This window comes from Mus musculus, chromosome 5 (genome assembly GCF_000001635.26).
Source record: "Mus musculus strain C57BL/6J chromosome 5, GRCm38.p6 C57BL/6J".
NCBI lineage: Eukaryota > Metazoa > Chordata > Mammalia > Rodentia > Muridae > Mus > Mus musculus.
Genome location: NC_000071.6, coordinates 28,412,566 through 28,432,714, shown reverse-complemented (window position 1 = coordinate 28,432,714; position 20,149 = coordinate 28,412,566). Strand labels below are relative to the sequence as shown.

At 43.9% G+C, this 20,149-nt stretch overlaps 1 protein-coding gene across 4 annotated transcripts in view; it reads right to left on the bottom strand.

Annotated features, from left to right (window-relative positions):
- Positions 1-13,470: 13,470 nt before the first annotated feature.
- Rbm33 (RNA binding motif protein 33) overlaps positions 13,471-20,149 on the bottom strand; it is a 102,409-nt gene continuing 95,730 nt past the window's right edge. For 3 of the 4 annotated variants that reach the window (XM_006535734.4, XM_006535735.4, XM_006535733.4), the window contains 2 exons: positions 19,340-19,428; positions 13,471-19,147 (listed from right to left, as the gene is read on the bottom strand). In XM_006535734.4, the coding sequence (XP_006535797.1) occupies positions 19,099-19,147; positions 19,340-19,428 (138 nt within the window). In that variant the 3' untranslated portion in view covers positions 13,471-19,098. The remainder of the gene's footprint in view (positions 19,148-19,339; positions 19,429-20,149) is intronic. The other variant, NM_028234.1, reaches the window with a different exon arrangement.

The window sequence follows — 20,149 nt, the reverse complement described above, 5'->3', positions numbered from 1 at the left end:
TCAATGCAATCCCCATCAAAATTCCAACTCAATTCTTAAACGAATTGGAAAGGGAAATATGCAAATTCATCTGGAATAACAAAAAACCTAGGATAGCAAAAACTCTTCTCAAGGATAAAAGAACCTCTGGTGGAATCACCATGCCTGACCTAAAGCTTTACTACAGAGCAATTGTGATAAAAAACTGCATGGTACTGGTATAGCAGCAGACAAGTAGACCAATGGAATAGAATTGAAGACCCAGAAATGAACCCACACACCTATGGTCACTTGATCTTTGACAAGGGAGCAAAAACCATCCAGTGGAAAAAAGACAGCATTTTCAACAAATGATGTTGGCACAACTGGCGGTTATCATGTAGAAGGATGCGAATTGATCCATTCCTACCTCCCTGTACTAAGGTCAAATCTAAGTGGATTGAGGAACTCCACATAAAACCAGAGACACTGAAACTTATAGAGGAGAAAGTGGGGGAAAACCCTCGAAGATATGGGCACAGGGGGAAAATTCCTGAATAGAACAGCAATGGCTTGTGCTATAAGATCGAGAATCAACAAATGGAACCTCATAAAATTGCAAAGCTTATTTAAGGCAAAAGACACCGTCAATAAGTCAAAAAGGCCACCAACAGATTGGGAAAGGATCTTTACCTATCCTAAATCAGATAGGGGACTAATATCCAATATATATAAAAAACTCAAGAAGGTGGACTCCAGAAAATCAAATAACCCCATTAAAAAATGGGGCTCAGAACTGAACAAAGAATTCTCACTTGAGGAATACCGAATGACTGAGAAGCACCTGAAAAAATGTTCAGCATCCTTAATCATCAGGGAAATGCAAATTAAAACAACCCTGAGATTCCACCTCACACCAGTCAGAATGACTAAGATAAAAAATTCAGGTAACAGCAGATGCTGGCAAGGATGTAGAGAAAGAGCAACACTCCTCCATTGTTGGTGGGATTGCAAGCTTGTACAACCACTCTGGAAATCAGTCTGGCGGTTCCTCAAAAAATTGGACATAGTACTACTGGAGGGTCCCGCAATACCTTTCCTGGGCATATATCCAGAAGATGTTCCAACTGGTAAGGACATATGCTCCACTGTGTTCATAACAGCCTTATTTATAATAGCCAGAAGCTGAAAAGAACCCAGATGCCCCTCAACAGAGGAATGGATACAGAAAATGTGGTACATTTACACAATGGAGTACTACTCAGCTTTTAAAAGGAATGAATTCATGAAATTCCTAGGCAAATGGATGGACCTGGAAGGCATCATCCTGAGTGAGGTAACTCAATCACAAAATAACTCACATGATATGTACTCACTGATAAGTGGATATTAGCCCAGAAATTTAGAATACTCAAGATATAAGATACAATTTGTGAAACACATGAAGCCGGGAAGACCGAAGACCAAGGTGTGGATACTTTGCCCCTTCTTGGAATTGGGAGCAAGGCACCCATGGAAGGAGCTACAGAGACAGAGTTTGGAGCTGAGACGAAAAGATGGACCATCTAAAGGCTGCCATACCCGGGGATCCATCCTATAATCAGCCTCCAAACACTGACACCATTGCATACAATAGCAAGATTTTGCTGAAAGGACCCTGATACAGCTGTCTCTTGTGAGACTATGCTGGGGCCTAGCCAAACACAGAAGTGGATGCTCACAGTTAGCTATTGGATGGATCACAGCGCCCCCAATGAGGAGGTACCCAGGGAGCTGGTGGGATCTGCAACCCTATAGGTTGAACAACAATATGAACTAACCAGTACTCCCCACACCAGAGCTCGTGTCTCTATCTGCATATGTATCAGAAGATGGCCTGGTTGGCCATCACTGGAAAGAGAGACTCATTGGTCATCCAGACTTTATATTCCTCAGTACTGGGGATCGCCAGGGCCAAGAGGTGGGAGTGGGTGGGTGGGGGAGTGGGTGTGGGAGGGTGTGGGGGACTTTTGGGATAGCATTGGAAATGTAAATGAAATAAATACCCAATAATTAAAAAAAAAAGAAGTTAGGACTTTGACTCTTTCAGTGTATATTGTTTATTATATGGAGAGTAGTTTATTAGCTAATCCCACTGAAGGGGAATTTTACTACAAACCTTTGCTCTTATACAAAGAGCAAAGAGCTTTAAAAATTTTGGAGTAGTTATTGTTCTAGAAAAGATTCAGAGGCAATATCCTTTCCAATATTTGGGGCCTTAGTTATATCCTAGAAAAATTGTGGCACAGAAAAGTCAAGAAAGAAAAGATGATTTACTTCAAATTATTTCCAAAGCTTCTAGGAGATGTTAATTGTCTAAGACCTCACCTTAAGCTCACCACAGGAGGACTTAAGTCTTTGTTGGATTTTATCAAGGGAGATGCAAATTAACTGGTGAGGGATAAATAGCTTTACAGAAAATAGAGGAAGCTGCTGTAATCAATTGTTGGCTGTTTATGTTAGTTATTGTTATTCAATGGGCCCACAGCAATTCTTTGGCAAAAGAGAGCATTAATGTAGATTCATCTTTCTTCATCTCCACGTAAAGTTTTAACATCCTATTATGAAGCTGTTGTGGTGTTAATAAAGAATTGTATGATAGAAAGTATTTTGGAAAGAATGTCTTAAGGACCTGAGGAGACATCTATTCCTTGTTTCAAACAGCAATTAAATAGGTTATTGCAGAATATTGATATATGGCCTATTGCATGGCAAACTTTTTAGGCAAAATTGATAATCATTATCCAAAAGACAAGTTATTAAAATTTGCTTCTATACATGTTTTTGTATTTCCTGTAAATTTATGCATGAATCCCATAAAGAATGCATCTACTGTATTTATAAGCAGCCCTTCTATGGGAGAGAAGTATATGTGATTGGATCACATGTTTATTCTTTTTTTTATTAGATATTTTCTTTATTTACATTTCAAATGTTATCCCCCTTCCTGGTTTCCCCTCCAAAAATTCCCTATCCTCCCCCCACCACCCTGCTCCCCAACCCACCCACTCCCTCTTTCTGGCCCTGGCATTCTCCTATACTGGGGCATAGAACCTTCACAGGACCAAGGGCCTCTCCTCCCATTGATGACCAACTAGGCCATCCTCTGCTACATATGCAGCTAGAGCCATGAGTCCCTCCGTATGTTTTCTTTGGTGGTTTAGTCCCAGGGAGCTCTGGGGTTACTGGTTAATTCATATTGTTTCTCCTGTGGGGTTTCAGATCCTTCAGGTCCTTGGGTACTTTCTCTGGCTCCTTCATTGGGGATCCTGTGCTCCATCTAATAGATGACTGTGAGCACCTTCTTCTCTATTAGTCAGGCACTGGCAGAGCCTCTCAGGAGACAGCTATATCAGGCTCGTGTCAGCAAGCTCTTGTTGGCATCTGCCATAGTGTCTGGGTTTGATGGTTGTTTATGGGATGGATCCCCAGGTGCTGCAGTTTCTAGGTGGTCATTCCTTCAGTCTCTGCTCTAAACTTTGTCTCTGTAACATGTTTATTCTTGTGAGTTTCCCTCTACTTCAGCGCAAATAATAAAACTATGTGCTGTAGCCACTGCTTTTAAATTAGTAAAATCAGTACAAATTTGTGTACTGATAGCCAATACACATATAGCTTAGGGCTTACAATTGCTTGAAATTGTTCCTTTTTTAGATTCTGCTAATTCTCAAAGTTTGCAATTATTTATGCAAATACAACTTTCTCTTTCTCAAGTTAAGAGAAAGAACTGTCCCTTTAAAGGACTGTCTTTGGACATTTAAGAACTCATCCTGGACTGCCTGGACAAGACCACTTAAGGCAATGCTACAGCAGATTTGTATCCCAGGCAGATTATAGGCCTTACACAGGAACAATTGACTATATAATCTCATTCTTTACATCATCAAAATAGTAATGGCTTGAGACAATAATTTGGTATTTCTAGAGAATTTGCACATTAAATTGTAAAGACTTGCCCTTAATGTCCTCAATTTCTACCCATACCATATAATGGTGTTAATTCTCAAGGATTTATACTTAATCAATTATTGCAAATGGATATTCATATTCCTGATTTTAGAAAAGTAAAATATGCATATGCAACTATTGATACTTTTCCAGGCTTTCTAGTTGCAACTGCTTTATCAGGAGAAGCAACTAAAAAAGTAATTAGTCATTGCCTGCATTACTTTTCTATGCTTGGTGTTCCAAATCATATTAAAACAGATAATGGAGCTGGCTATTACAGTCAAGCATTTGAGATGTTTTGTGGACAATTTAATATTACCCATACTACTGGGATTTCTTATACTCCTCAAGGACAAGGTATTTCGAAACTTTAAAACAATAGCTTTATAAAATAAAAAAGGGGGAATTATATCCCTGTACACCACAAATTTATTGAAATCATATTCTTTTTATTTTAAAATTTTAAAATTTGGATGCCAAGGAACTCTTGGCACTTTACAACTAGGCATACTTATGCTTAGATGAAATGGAAGGATACACTTATTGACATATGGCATGATCCTGATCAGGTATTTAATATGAGTAAGACAACATGTTTGTGTTTTTCCACAGAATGCTGCAGGAGTATGCTAGCTGCAAGAGTCTGATCGCAGCTGAATTGAATACCTGGGACATCATCACAGACAAACTTAATCCTGTTGTTTTTAACTTTTGACTTTTATCTTAAGCAGATTGGTGGCCTACACACAGTATTGCCTTTAGCAAAGCTCAGTTATTCACCATGGCAGCTATTCCTCGCTATGAAGAAATACATTGAGTGCATATTCATATGCTCTTCAGGGCTTTGGGCTGAATGGGAAAAAAGTGTGCTAATGAAGGCTGGTGTTAGAGATGGGAAACTGGGGTTCTTGAGTTCCTATCAACCTAAGACAGAAACAGCGCCAAAAGGCTGTGTTTGTTCATAACAAACACTAAAAGGCCATGTTTGTTCAAATAAATGCAAACAAGCTGCACATGTTCTTAAGGATGGGTAAGGAGTATAGACTTAGACCTAAGCCAGGCACCGGTCGCCACCCACCATATTTCCCAGACAGGATCATGGAGCATAAGTAAATCTTGTGCTTCCCATCCAGTTTATCTTTAAAAAAATTTTTTTAAAAGGAGAGCTGTGCCCTTCCCACAGCCTTGAGTTGGCTAAACAAATCTCACCTGATGTGTGAAAGTGATTGCATATGGATGTGTGTGTTTAAGTGTGACTTTGTGTGTGCCTTTGAGTATGTTATTTGTATGTGTATATGTATCATGTGGTACTGTGTTCACATAGTAGACAGAGGTGGAGCGAGGGGTGAGGGTGCCAGCAGAAGCCACCACTGACTACTACATCCTCCCTGGGGTGTAGGCATAATGTTTTATACACTGTGTAAAGTTTACCCTTGTGTTACCCAAATGTTGGTTTCTCTGCTCTCATATCTTGTTTTAGTCCGGGCACAGCATTGTAATGCTTATACCAAGAATCTCCTGTCTCAAGTGTGTATAAACAGTTCTTACCAGTTATTCTTCTCTGTCTTGTCAATAAATGTGGATCACCCATTGGCTGGGCAGAATAGAGAATGGGGTGGGACATCCACCAACCAGAGGAAGGAGAGAGTGAGATTCAGATAGCAAGGAGGATGGAGGATTTGAAGCCATGAGGAAGTGGTCTGGAGAGAGAATACAGAAACATACCTGTACTGGCTAGTTTTGTGTGTCAATTTGACACAGGCTGGAGTTATCACAGAGAAAGGAGCTTCAGTTGGGGAAGTACCTCCATGAGATCCAGCTGTGGGGCATTTTCTCAGTTGGTGATCAAGTGGGGAGGGCTCATTGTGGGTGGTGCCATCCCTGGGCTGGTAGTCTTGGGTTCTATAAGAGAGCAAGCTGAGTAAGCCAGGGGAAGCAAGCCAGTAAAGAACATCCCTCCATGGCCTCTGCGTCAGCTCCTGCTTCCTGACCTGCTTGAGTTCCACTCCTGACTTCCTTTGGTGATGAACAGCAACATGAAAGTGTAAGCTGAATAAACCCTTTCCTCCCCAACTTGCTTCTTGGTCGTGATGTTTATTGCAGGAATAGAAATCCTGACTAAGAAAACATCTGAAGTCCAAAGAGCCAGATCAATAGTAATATGCAAGTATCGTGGGATAGGGCTGGAAAGTAGCCAGATTAACATAGGTAGATCATGTAACTGCTCATCTATTGAGGTGCAATTTTAAATAAATATGGGTTTTTTTTCCTGTGTGATTATTGGTTAATTGTATAAGGCAAAGAAATGCAGCCCTGGAATTATTTTACTGCTACATTTATATTAATGACATTTCATTTACTCCGAGGAGTGGCTCTAAGTGGTGCTGGACATATAGAGTCCCTGTCCCAAGTAGCACTGTGAGCACCAGGGTGAGGAGCTCCCAACCCAAGTCAGCCTCTTAGGCCAATAACACCTAAGATCAGCTGCCGTGAGCATCCCCTCTCTCCACTCCCAGAAGGGCCCCTTGGTAGTTCACACTCTCCCCTCCAGATTCTTAATGTTCCGCAGATAGTCACACAGTGAGCAAGAAAGAGGCCATTTGTCCTTTGGTCCGTCCTCCCTAGAACCACAACAGCTGCGCCATGAGCGGTCTCCCGAGCCTTTGGCTAGAGTGAGACCAGTAGTGAGCACAGACAAAAAGTTCTCAACCTGTGGGTCGTGACCCTTCAGGAGGTCAAAAAACCCTTTCACAGGGGTTGTCTAAGAGAATGGGAGAACACATATTTACATTGCGAGTCATAACAGTTGCGAAATTACAGTTATGAGGTAGCACCAAAAATAGTATTATAGTTGGAAGGTCAACAACATGAGGAACTGTGCTAAAGAATTGAAGCACTAAGAAGGTTGAGAACCATGGGCCGAGAGCATCATGCTCTGAATATGACATGTCTTCCCAAAGTGCTAAAGGCATGTTGGTTAGTGGATGTTGATGTCAAGAGGTGATTGGATTGGGGGCCACTATGCTGTGACCCATCCCCCATCTAAGCCTCATATGTCAAGTGTACAGCTGCCACCTGATAATCTTGGAGGGAGCTGCCTTCCATGGTGGATTATCCATGGGTGGATTCATATTCTGAAAGCAGGACTGGGGAGTGGTAGAGTCAAATATAAGGCCTAGATGAAGGGAGCAGGTTACTGAGAGCTGTCCTTGGAGCCACATATTACCCAGATCTCCTCTCTTCCTGGCTGCCAGCCATGAAGCAAAACCCTGAAACAATGAGCCAAAATAAATCTTACCTCTTTTAAATGGCTTCTTTCAGAATCTGTCCAACAGAAGGGACAGATACTAGCAGAGAACACTGGGTTTGTTAATGAGTTACATCAGAAGTGAATTTACACCACTGAACAGGAGGTGGGATGTAGTTTCAGAAAGTATGTCACTAGGGAAGTGCCCTGGAACAATATTTTCTGCCCTTGTTATCTCTGAATTTTTTTTCTCTCTCCCTCCCCAAGTGTCTATAAGCAGAAACAATGGCTGACTTGGACAGTTGTCCAACCTATTGAGCTTCCTGCAGGCTGTGCAGTAAACCCCACGTTCCTAGCTTCACCCAGGCTAGGGTGGGCTTTTGATGATGCAGCTGTCTGTATGTAACCCCTCACCCACTCGGAGTCCAGTAAGTAACCCCAGTAAAACTCATTAGTTTATCAACTGGACTTCGGCAGTGTCTAGGTCGCTTTCCATTGCTTTGATAAAGCACCATAACCAAAAGCAACTTGAAAAGGAAAGTGGTTATTTGACTTACAAGTTACAGTCCATTAGGGGAGGCCAGGGCTGGAGCCTGGAGGCAGGAATGAAAGCAGAGACTATGGGAAGGCAGCTTGCTCAGCTTGATTTCTTTCTTTCTTTCTTTCTTTCTTTCTTTCTTTCTTTCTTTCTTTCTTTCTTTCTTTCTTCTTTCTTTCCTTCTTTCTTTCCTTCTTTCTCTCTCTCTCTCTCCCTCCTTCCTTCCTTCTTTCTTTCTTTCTTTCTTTCTTTCTTTCTTTCTTTCTTTCTTTCTTTTGGTTTTTTGAGACAGGGTTTTTCTGTATAGCCCTGGCTGTCCTGGAACTCACTCTGTAGACCAGGCTGGCCCTGAACTCAGAAATTTGCCTGCCTCTGCCTCCCAAGTGCTGGGATCAAAGGCATGCACCACCACGACCGGCTTCAGCTTGATTTCTTATACGACCCATGAGCAACTGTCCACAGGTCACTGCCCTCAGTGGCTAGACTCGCCCCCATCAACCATTAATCAAGAAAGGCATTTTCTCAATTGAGATTCCTCTTCCCAGATAATTCTAGCTTTTGATTGACAACTTGGCTGGACAGGTGGAATCTACTTTGGTCTGTTTTTAGTAACCTGTCTGGGGGTGAGTAAGATGTTTGTTCTTGTCTCCCTGGAACAATGTCACACAACACCCTCTCACGGTCCTAAGAGCTAACCCCACTGACATCAAGATCTCAGATGTCCAGCCTTCAGGATTAGATGACAATTAGTTTCTCATTAAGCCCCAGGCTACAGTGCTTCGTTATAACAACTCTAGGAGGCTGTGGTGATTCATGTGTATTATTCAGTTGACTGGATGGGGGCACATCTAGAGCTGTGTCTGTGAGAATGTCTCCAGACAAGCCTAACTGAGAAGATCCACCCTAAAGATGGGCAGCACTGTCCCTGGGGCACCAGCCCTAAACAGGAAAGGCAGAAGCTTCTCTCGGTTCCCTGACTGCAGGTGGGAGGGGCCAGTGGGGAGCTCCGTGCTCTGGCTGCCCAACCAGCTCACCTCTTGCCAGCGTGGTCCTCCTAATGGGAGTCACTTCTTACCTTAAGTTACTCTTGTCAGATACTGTGCCACAGCAACTAAGAAAAATGACACAGGTAACATGGCCTTCCTCCCACTTCCCAGGCAGTTGATATACTTCCCTAGTGTGGCCCTGTATGGTACGCCCTTCCATTTTCTCTGGACTTTGACTATAGTTGTCTTGTCATCTGCTACCATGAGGGCATCCTGTGACCTTGAACTGGACCCCCTCCCTCACCAGTAACAAACTGTAGTTCCTAAATGGCTTTGGAAGCCACAAAGGACACTCTTGCATGTTTCATCACCTACACTCACAGGCCCATGAGGACCAAAGGGTCTTTGATCTTCAGTTTCCAGATGTGTTGTATCCTCTGTGTGAGCAATGAACTTCATTTGTTTCCTGCATGGTTACAGTTACTCTGACACACTGATTAGCCACTGGACCCAGTGAAGTAAAAGTTGCTAACCTTATAAACCTCCACACAAGGCTGGGTCTGCTTCCTACATTTCTCTTGCAGAAATGTCTCTCCCTATACTCCACACACAACACAACCGGCTGACATTTCTGTTAATTTTGATAACCAGTCTAGGGTCCTCTCTTAGTGCCTCATCATAATTGTCTCCCTACTCTTGAGTCCTGTTTTCAACATGAACGCTAATCTTTATAGTAACATCTAATACTGACAGTATCTCAAGAATTGGCAGACCTACCAACTTCATCACCAGTGGTTCAAGGATGTAAAAAATGTTAGGGTAAGGAGGATTTCCCTAAGCTCAGCCACTTAAGCTGAGCCTCTATAGATGGGGTGCAAGGAGTGGCTACTGTTCCAGCTGGCAGAGCTTGGTGATACCTACATGCTGCCACTTGTGCAGGCATGCCAGCTCATCTTTTGGAGGCTCTAACCAGTTTCCAGAGAAGGTTTTGGAGGCTGGGCAATATATGAAAGGTTAGTGTCGCTGCTGAAAGCTCCTTTGGGAGCCAATACATGACACTGTGAGGCTGTGATGCCAGCTGCAGAATCTTGAGAGACTCCGGGGCTGTGTAAGATCCGCTTTGAAAAGTCATAGGCACTGAGCAAAAGCAACCTGAGAGACGGAGGCTGTGGGTAGTAAAGCCATAAGGGCAGGGGTTGCCCCAGCTTTAGAGCTCACATCCTACCAACACTTGCCCTGGATATTCAACACAAGAGTGTTAGTGCTTGAATGTTTGGTTTATTCAGGTTTGCTTAGGTCTAATTCTCCCTTGCTATGTCTCCTATTCTTATATGTTGGGAGTATGGATTTTTTTTTCTTACTTTATAAGGGTACACAGATGATTTTTGCCTTGGGTCTCAAAAGAGACTTTGAATTTGGGCTACCAGTAAACATAATGGGGACTCAAATTGATGGACTGGACACATTTGGTTCACCTCTCATGGTCCAGAGTGGAAGGTTAGTATGTTTATCTAGTTGGCAGGGTGTAAGGCACACTTGGGGAGTGTGTCCATGCTCCGGATCATTGCTTTGTTGAACACTGACTGACCTGATCTATAGGTCCCTGCTGGATTCGTGACACAATGGCACAACTGTGAGGTGTAACAAGCAGGAGGAACAACCTAGCAGGAAGCAGGCCACAAGAATGCCCATGAAGCTGTTTTATTCTGGTTCCTCCCTGTAATTCTTGACTGCCATGATGAAGGGACCCACGGAATCACAGGGGCAAGAGAAACAATTCCTGTTTTTAAGTTGCTTCTGTCATGTATTGCGATCACAATGTATACAGGAGAGAATACATCTGTTTGGCATCAAAACCCCATCTTTGGATAATTGTGACATATTTAACTCATATACTGGCTTGAGAACTATTTATTATTGTTATTTCTTAGGAACACTAAGACTAATCGGGAACATGAAGCACCCACCTACTCATCTGCCCTGGCCTCTTTCAGGTTTTGATAATTTCATATTAATTTTATTCTTTTGTCACTTAAGTGGCAATTTATCTTTTATGCTACCATTATCAGCTTGTAACTTATACAGGTGAGGGCTATAGATTTATTCCATATTAATTTGATCTGTAGCTACTTTGGAATTTTTTCCAAAACAAATTCATTATTGGTTTCTAGGGGATTGATGCCCACTATTACATGATTGCAAATAGCAGCTTTTATTAGCTTTAGGCTTCTGAAGATTTCTTCTTGTGCACCGCACTGACTGTCTCCAGTAGCAGAGACCTCAGCTATTCTAGGTTACATCCACTCAGGGACAAGATGGCCTGATCTTTAGGATTGAAGTCTCGTTCTACTGTTAGAAAGGACTATCCATTCTCTTTTCTCTGAATGTGATGAGGAAAGAGGCACCGAAAGCTGGCACAGTAGTTTGTCCAATGTTTCTTTAGTATTTAATAGATTTCTTGATACACAGCCACCAGGCATTTATGGTGTAAAGCTTTAATGTTCTGGTTTGTTGTTGTTCTAATGTCATGTTTCTGTCCTGTAGTGCCAATATGGTGCATCTGGAGGTCTCTTGAGAGGTTAATGGATGTCTTTCTTAATCACTTTGTCTTTAGCGTGTTTCTGACGGGCGGGCCAGAGAGCCCATGGATCCACCTCTCTCTAGCTAGCCAGCACTGGGTTTTGATACACGCCTTCACATTCACCTTTTTAAGCATATATGAGAGGCCCAGGCTCAGGTCCTCATGCTTGCACAAAAAGCACTTTACTACCTCAGCCATCTCTCCTGTCTAGTATCAGTACTCCATGCAGTACTTGCTCTAAGACATTTTCTTTAGGGTTTCTGTTGCACTTATAAAATAGTAATAATGAAGTTGCTTTGCATGGTCCAATGGCTGCATCACACCTGTGATAAGTTGATCATGTTGCTTTTCCCACAAAGAACAGGTTAAGCTAGATGTCCACTGTGGTCTCTTAATAATAAACTTGTCTGTACCATCCATATTTTTAAGTTTATTTGCACAGATCTGCAATGCTGGCTTTGATGACTTAATTTCTAAGATAACACAAATAGCTGTGAACACAAAAGGGCATTCAGCTTCATTGAATGCAAATCAAAACTACTGACATCGAGGCATCCCTGATGAGCCAGTGGGAAGGACAACATGGGAAACCTGGACTCCACAGGTGAGACTGTAAAATGGCACAGCCATTGTAGACTACAACCAAGACGATGTTCCTCACAAACTAAACAGTTACCATGTGATCCAACATGTATTTCTCAATATATAGCCAAAATTGCTGAATCCGGGATTTAAAGACATTTAAATCTTCATGTTAACATCTACATTATTAACAAGGTATAAGCTACTCAGACAGAGAAGCAAAGTGCAGCCCACCAGCAGACTAAAAAGGAATTTCTGAAACAAGCTGCATAAACAGAGCTTGAGGACAGAAAAGCCACAACAGGGCATATCCTGTATGATTCCTTACCCATAAAATCCACTCTGAGTAGAATGACAGCTGTGGAGAGTCCGGTGTTTAGTGGGGACAGAGGCCAAGTAGCACAGGCTCAGAGTACAGCACAGGTGGTCACAACACAGATCTAATGACACTCTTCACTGGTTCATCAGTAAACCTCCTACTATGTGCTTCCTCAGTTTATGATCTGTGAGAACCAAGATTTCCATTTTATTTTATTAAAGAATTTTTGTCTTGACTACGTCCCCAAGTTCTGCACTTGTTAGGAGTAGAATAAAGCATGGGAACATGCCGAGCTCCCATTCCTTAGCTGTGACTCCATGCTGAGGACACACAGCCTCACCAGAGCAGGGTGGGGCTCCACTCACAGGACCTCCTGTATAGCCAGCCTACCCTGCAGGCAAAAGGAACCATACTTTTACTACTGGCTAGCCAGGACTGGAATGTCCACGCTCCAGGAACACATCTGGAAAGGCTCTCGGGGCTCCTGTCCCCTAGCCTATACTTGGACATGGGCTGAAGGCCAAAATGTAAAATAGACCTATAGCTGGGCATCTTAGGACTTAAGGCTGGACAAAGTCTTCTTCCTGTTCAAGCAACTGGAGCTCCCTCAAATCCCTTCCAGTTGTCAACACATAGCCTTAGCCTGACGGCCACGGCACAGGGCCAACAGGGCGTGACTGCTGAAGGTCGGGGTCACGTGTGACAAGGAGCAGGCAAGAGCACTACTGTACACAACAGTAGTTAGTCCGGACAAAGGGAGAGATACGCAGGGGAGGGGAGGGGAAGGGAGAAGATGTGGCCTAGGATGAAACCTTTGGCCTATCAGGCACAACCGTCTGGCTTCTCTCTTTGAAAAGTACCCGGAAGCAGGATAACTTTATGATGCCTCAATCTCAAAACAGCAAGATCTGTATAAAACAGAGCGAGCAACTGCAAGGGGGTATGATAGTCAGTGCCTCCATGTACAGGCTCTAAAGAGCAGTGGTAAGTAGTCATTTCTTGCAAGTTGTAACCATTACCTGTAAATGGACGAATAGTTAGTTCTAAGGAGAGTCAAACTCCCTGACCACAGCAACACTGTCATCATCTGCTCAGTTCCAGGTCTTGAAACCCAAATATAGTGTTGTGAAGTTTCCTGGCTTCATGGTTCCATTAAGGAGACACTGTGTCACAGCTGAGTGCTGCTTTCCCCAATCCCATCCGTCCAGGGCCAATCACTGCCCACAGCATTGTGTGGGACAGACAGACGCAAAAGAAAATAAACTCTTCAAAGCCAGGAAAACCTCAAATATTTTATTGACAGAATTTTTGGTTACAGTACAACTGAAACACATTTTTTGCTATGAAAGCACACAAATGATACACACAATAATACATTTTCTTTCCATCTACATCACAACTATTCTTCACATATATAGCCTGCAAGAGTTCCCACGTAGTTAATGCAAAGGATAACTGGAGGAAAGCACGGCAGTGTCACTCATACAGGAAGAGCATGTGACTGGCAGAAACAGTGAGGCCAGAGGAAAGTGAGGTGGTGTCTCGTGGTTTCTAAGCAGCCAGCGCACTCCCAGCAACACAGCCTGCACTCCAAGCTGCCTGCACAGCAGGGAGGTGCACAAACATTACACGACGATGAGGGCCATATCAGCAAAGGCTGTATAACGGCCACATGGCCACCACTTCCAAGCGAATGAGAGCACGCTACCACTAACACTGACCCATGACCCGGGTCCTGCAAAGGTAGAGGGGTAAAAACAGAGAGGGGTAGTTAATGACATGCACACCACAGCTGAAAAGCACTGGCATCTTTAGGCCCAAAATCAAACTGCAAAATAACAAGCAAAAGGTCAAGCTCTCCAATTCAGGTTCTGGAGGAGCAAATCCCAAGGAGAGACCTGTCAAGGCAAAAGGGTCAGAGAAACTGCACATGTGGCTGGCCCTGGCGCAGACATCCACAGTGCTCCCTCCTGCCAGAGGGAGCCTGACTCAAGTGAGTATCAGTGGCCACTGCAGACGTGGAAGCCACAGAAATGGAGGGAAAGAACATGCACTGGGTGGGGGAACAGTCACAACACCTTAGGTGTTGTCAACCAGATGGAAGAGAAGCAGAAGGCAAGGAGGGAACCAGAGTCCCCGCCAGGGCAGGGCAGGGCAGGGCAGTGGGTTGCGTAGTGGGAGAAGAGAACAGAACATCAGATGCTCTTAAAGTCACAGGAAAGCACAAGGCAGCGCTGCTGCACCTGGAAACGAAACATCTGGATTGAAGCCTGGGAGGGAAGTCCTCACAGAGGACACAGCTCAGGATCGGGATCCCACACCTGTAAAAAGTAAAGAACAAGTGGTTATCTGCTCCTCAGCGGCCGGTCAGTGTGGGGTGGCTGCAACCCGCTGTCTAACGTGTGTGTGCTCTAAGACAACAATGCAGAATGCAAAATGTGTTAGTCTCCAAACCAGCCTCTGCTGCGTGTGCCCTTAAAATGAAAAGTAGTTTAGCAGAAAGTCATGTAAGAAAGTCAAGAGGCCTACTGCTTAGAGCATACTATACTTTCCGACACAGAACGCAGTAACATGCACCTGTCTGTCCATCCCACCTGTCTGAGTCGTAAGAAAAACTACACAAGGTTCTCTCTAAATCACCTACATTTTCCCACAAACCTTTGAAAACTCAGTAAACGGAAGCAAAGAGAGAACACTTAACAACCTCTCCTACTGTACATCTAAGGGGAAAAGAAGAGCTCTTTCGGTGCAAGTACCTGTCTTTTCAGCCCATTCTACCAACACTTGACAGAAAGAGGTAGCTGATCAACAGTTCCTAGGAAGGTCAAGTAAGGCATCTAACAAATGTCCCTTCTGACACCTGATACCAGCAGGAGGTATACTTGGGATCCAATATGAATCAGTGGATTGCTCTGGTTCTAGTACACAAAGCCATGGGTTTGTGTACCTAAGAAGTTAGGCATTTTAAATGACAAAAACTAAATAGGTTGCAAAAAACCTTACAGGAAATCCTTAGGATTTAACAAATCAAGGCTAAATGCCTTTCCAAGTTTATATTTAAGAATATAAAAAGAATACTTCATCATAAACTTTAAAATACCCCAGCTGTCATTGCAGAATTTGGTGAAGTGTCTAAGGTTCTCCCATAATTGAGTTAAGCTCCTAGTGGCTTCCTCTGTGGGGAGGGGTCTTGTTCTTGTCTACCCTGCGCCCCATTCGTTATCTCCTTTGCAGAGCACATCAAGGTACAATTCCTTAGACCTGTTCTCCCGTTCTCTCTAAGCAACTGGGCATGAGAGTAAGGATGCAAAGCCAGAGCTGGGGCCAACAAGCAGAAGTGGGAATTCAAGCTGATTCTCGGGCAGGGAAACAGCAGCGACAGCGCCCCCAGGGTGGCCCACAGCTCGGGCACAAGGAAGTGCTTCCTGACTTGTGCATTTTGTCTTGGGTCAGAGGACACAGAGAAGACCCTCAGAGCACCCTATAATAAGCAAAAGCACTACTTAACTACTGCATAGACCTTTTGGGCTAGTGTTCTTATATCACTAGGACCTATCTTTGACTGGGGTCAGTCAATGGTCTACATCAAGCTTACCTGCCTAATAATGCCACAAGAAAATAAAAGACGAACAAACGAAAACCAAAAGACAGAAGACAGGGATATTCCTTAAGCCTAGTTCTCCAAGAAAGGCCCTTTATCTAGTTTATGTCACCCCAAGAATTCCCTCACATGTCCATCTGTGGGGCTCTACACCTAAGTGAAGGACCACCCTTTGGAGTCCCATCAGAGGTGTACATTACTAACAATCCATGCTATAAGACTCTCCTTACCCACCGGAGCGACCACTGTCCAGTCCTCCCTCCCATGCCTTTTAAGTTCCCTACCAGCTTCCATGAGCAGCAAAGCCTTCTACCTGCTTCAGGCAGAATGCTGCTTTGTGGGGGGAAAATGACTAATGGGTGTTCTATCCTGATTCAGATAACCATCTTGGACCGTTGCATATCACATGAGAACTAGCAAATGGAAATGATTATGGAAAACCCACCTCCCAGGCCATCAGCCACACTCCTCCACAGCAAGCCATGGGCACAGGACCTGCACAAGCAGCTACCTATTTGGATTGGGTGGGGACTGCCTCAGAATCTCTTGAAAAAGAAAAGGTGAGATTTCCTCCTCAAGAAGAGTATCAATATAATAAGGATTTAACAAATGTGGCCAAGCCAAGGGCAGCATAAGGTTATGTTCAGGTAAGCAGCTGAGTGACTCACATTCATTACAGTACAAAATAAACAAGGCAGAGAGAGGGAAAGTACCTTGTCCCCACCCCTACTCTCTACCTCAGGACAGATGTGAGAGTCAGTCCTTCAACCTCTGGAACTTGTGAACAAATAATACACAGATGAGGGTTAATGCATTGACTTACTACCATCTTTATGAAAATCAAATGTACACACAACAACAATTATGAAAGTGTCTCCATTAAACTTTGATAAGACAACAAAAGAGAACTAACAAATAGCTAAGATGTTGCTGTTTGAGTTAAAAGCATTTCCATTAACGTTTTAATCTGAAAAGGTCCATATTTACACAGTATGCTAATGCTTTTCCATCTCATTTTAAATGCATGATACACAAAGAACAGAGATAATGGTTGCAGCAGATCTTCCACCGTCTGACTTCCCTGTGAGAAGGACACTGCAAGTGGGGAATGCTCTTTCTAATTCTGCTTCTTTCACTTTCTGTGGTTTCCTTCACAGAAGCCTTTAGGACTGGCTTGCCTGGTCTGATAGTCCACCCCAAATGGATGTGTAGCAAGGTCAGAGTGAGCCGTTGTTCTAAGCAGTGCTTGGAGCTGGTCTGTCTCACAGGACACTACAATAAGGAAAAACTGGCTCATGTGTGTAGGCTCAAGTGTGTAGGCTCATGTGTGTGCCAGTTGTTAAAATGTTGGCAACTTAATTGAAAACGTAATGTAAAACTTCAGCTGTGGGCACACGTGTTCCTGGGTATCTCATCACACTCAAAGTGGCCCTGAGCTCCTCGGTCAACAGCGGTGTCGAAGAGGATGTCTCCTTACCTTACTTCAATGCTTCAGTGCCTACTTTCAGACAAAAATGCATAGTTGGGTTTTAAGGACCCAGCACTCAAAACTACTTGAGAAAGCAGTGAAACTGTTAAATTCATTTTACTGTGTCCTAACCCTCAGCCTCCTATATGGCGTCTATCTTGTCCAATGAGAGCTAACATATTACCAAACTCACCAATTTAACGAAATATCTATCAACATTTCCTGTGTCCAAATGAAATGAGTGGGAGTGACAGTGGGAGACCAGTTGACAGCACTTAGATGGGCTAAGGCCAAGCTGGGTACAGCCCCTGCAGGGCTGGCCCTTAGTGTACCAAGCAGGCGTGAGGCAGAGGCTGTGTGGTCAGAGGTGGCACCATACCACAATGTCTTCTAAGACATCCTATGAATGCCTCAGCTCAACTGCCTGGATACCAAACAACAACTGTGCCCCCCAATGCTCCTTGCCAGCACACAGTGTCATCTCAGAATCAATCCTAAGCAAAGTTTCTTGGGGCCTGGAATACCATTCTCCAGTTGTTAAAACGTTGGCAACTTAATTGAAAACGTAATGTAAAACCTTCAGCTGTGGAAGCCAGCTGCTTTGAGTCCAGAGCTCCCTCCTTATTACCCAGCGACAGTAGATGACAACAGACCTCTGTCTCCTCCATCCTACCAAGATATGTGAGATAAAATCACAGGTATAAAATACAACTAAAAAAGTCCTGAGTGTGTCCTAGTGTCAGTCCATTCTAGAGTATGACTCAAAACACTGAAGCATTCAAGGGAGAAACATAATAAGGCACTGTGTTCAATGTCTGCCCAGCATGGACTTCTAAGGGATGCTTTGTAGAAAGCAAGTCTCACCTGTTGGAATCGACTAAAATGACTAATGTGGACAGATATACTTATCTTGGGCAGCATCAGCCCTGCTGAGAAATCCATCCTTCACAAATGTGATAGAAAGGCAGCCCAAAGGAAACTCAGAGCCCTGAATGAAGGACAGTGAGACAATCAAACCAATGACAGCACGAACTACAGAGCTAGGACATTTGAAAAGCAAAGAAGCCCAAGCAGGTCTGACCACCTTTCAAGCTGTGCCTCACCCTATGCCAGGAAAACTAGGCCAAGAGGGCTGCCTGCAGGGTGGCAGAGCCACTGGCTCTGGAGTGCCCAGTGCTTGCCTAGCTAGCAATCTGAGCGTTTCTGTTGAAACAGGTGGCACTTTGGAGGTATTTATAAGAAGCAGAATCGCCACTTCCATGGCACCACTCCCAGACACCCATCTCACACCCTGGCTTTCCAGGGCAGGTGAGTGTCAATCATAATCACCCATTTTTACCTATGTTTTACCAGAGCCTGTTGATGGCTTTCTGAGACCACTCCAGTTAAGCCTGGTTGAGAACTCTTTTCTAGCCTGTACTGAAGATAAGTGCAACCATTATCAAATATTCTTTGCTGTGGAAAAAAAAATCCTCGGAATTTGAGCTGGTAACATTCTTTCCTGAATCTAAAACTCTGTGACCAATCACATAGCAGGATCACGAAGAACAAGGTCTACATGCATTATAAGCACTCGGAAACAAAAGAACACGAGAACAGAGTTCTTGTGGACAACAGAATTCAAAACAATCTAACACCAGACTCCAATCCCATGTCCACCAGTTTAAATAGCTCTCTTCTGGAATCACCCTGTGGCTGGCTGGCACGCAGACAAGTTGGCAAACTGCAGACTGGAGAGACCTGCACTTCTGGGGATCCTGCACCGACCTACAGCTTCCTTGAAGAAATTCCACAGTGTGTGCAGCATGAGGTCAGATATTTCCATTCAAGATCACTCCACAATCAGGGCCACATTTATGTGGGACAGATCAATCATGTGCCTGTGGAAATTTGAAAAGACAGTTAACACAAACTCTTATGACAGCAATTAACCAAGGTGCATGGAAGGAAGTAGAAGGGGTCTCTCCAAACAATGAAAACAGTTTATAGAAAGGATTTGGAACCTGATCCTGTTCAGCACAGCACAGCACCCTCCTCTTCCCCAGTCACCAGCTGTAGAACCCAGAGGATACCTGTGGAATTTCTGTTGAAACGCTAGTGCATGGGCTGGCTCCTTGAACTTTGCGATGGCTTTCCGCTGCTGGGGAAGCATCTGTAAACTCTAGGGGAAGCAAACAAAGACGATTAACTACTGCCAACTGTGACGTAAAATAAAAGCATGTCATGAATTTCTATATAGAATAGGAGTCTAGGATGTTGGTTCAAGCATGAAGGCAAGTCCCCAGTCCTCCATGGTCTCCCTGGGCACCTGTACTAAGCGGTGCTCCTCAATCAGCTAGGGGGCAACATGTTCACCCTCCAGTGTGATAGTCAGAGCCGAACACAGGTAACCACAGGTGAAAACAATTGCTTTGCCTGTGCCTTTCTGGAAGGCAACTTTTGACAGTGCCCTCGTCCATCTAAAGAATGGCACTCTGCCCTGGTTTACCAACAGGGTAAATGAATTTTGGGGATGCACCAGGGCGGGCTGGGGCTCTGCATATGAATGGCATATTGAGCTCTTGCTCTTCCCTTCTTGCTCTCCCTGTACCCTCGCCCCTTCCCCCACCCCTTTCCACGTGCTCATGGATGGCCTCTACTCCTCTTTTCTCTCCCCCCCCTGCCTCTATATTAAAAAAATAAAAATAAAATAAAAATGGCATTTTGAGCTCCAGAGCCTTGGCTCTCTTAGTTCTATAGACATAGCAGAACTGGCTCCCAAGTAAGAACTCTAACAAAAGCTGCACACTAAGAAATGGCAAAGCAGGCCTGTTATCTCACAGCTCTGGCCAGCTGCCTTTCTGATGGTTAGTGTGGCACTGAGAAACAAACTCAGAATTGCT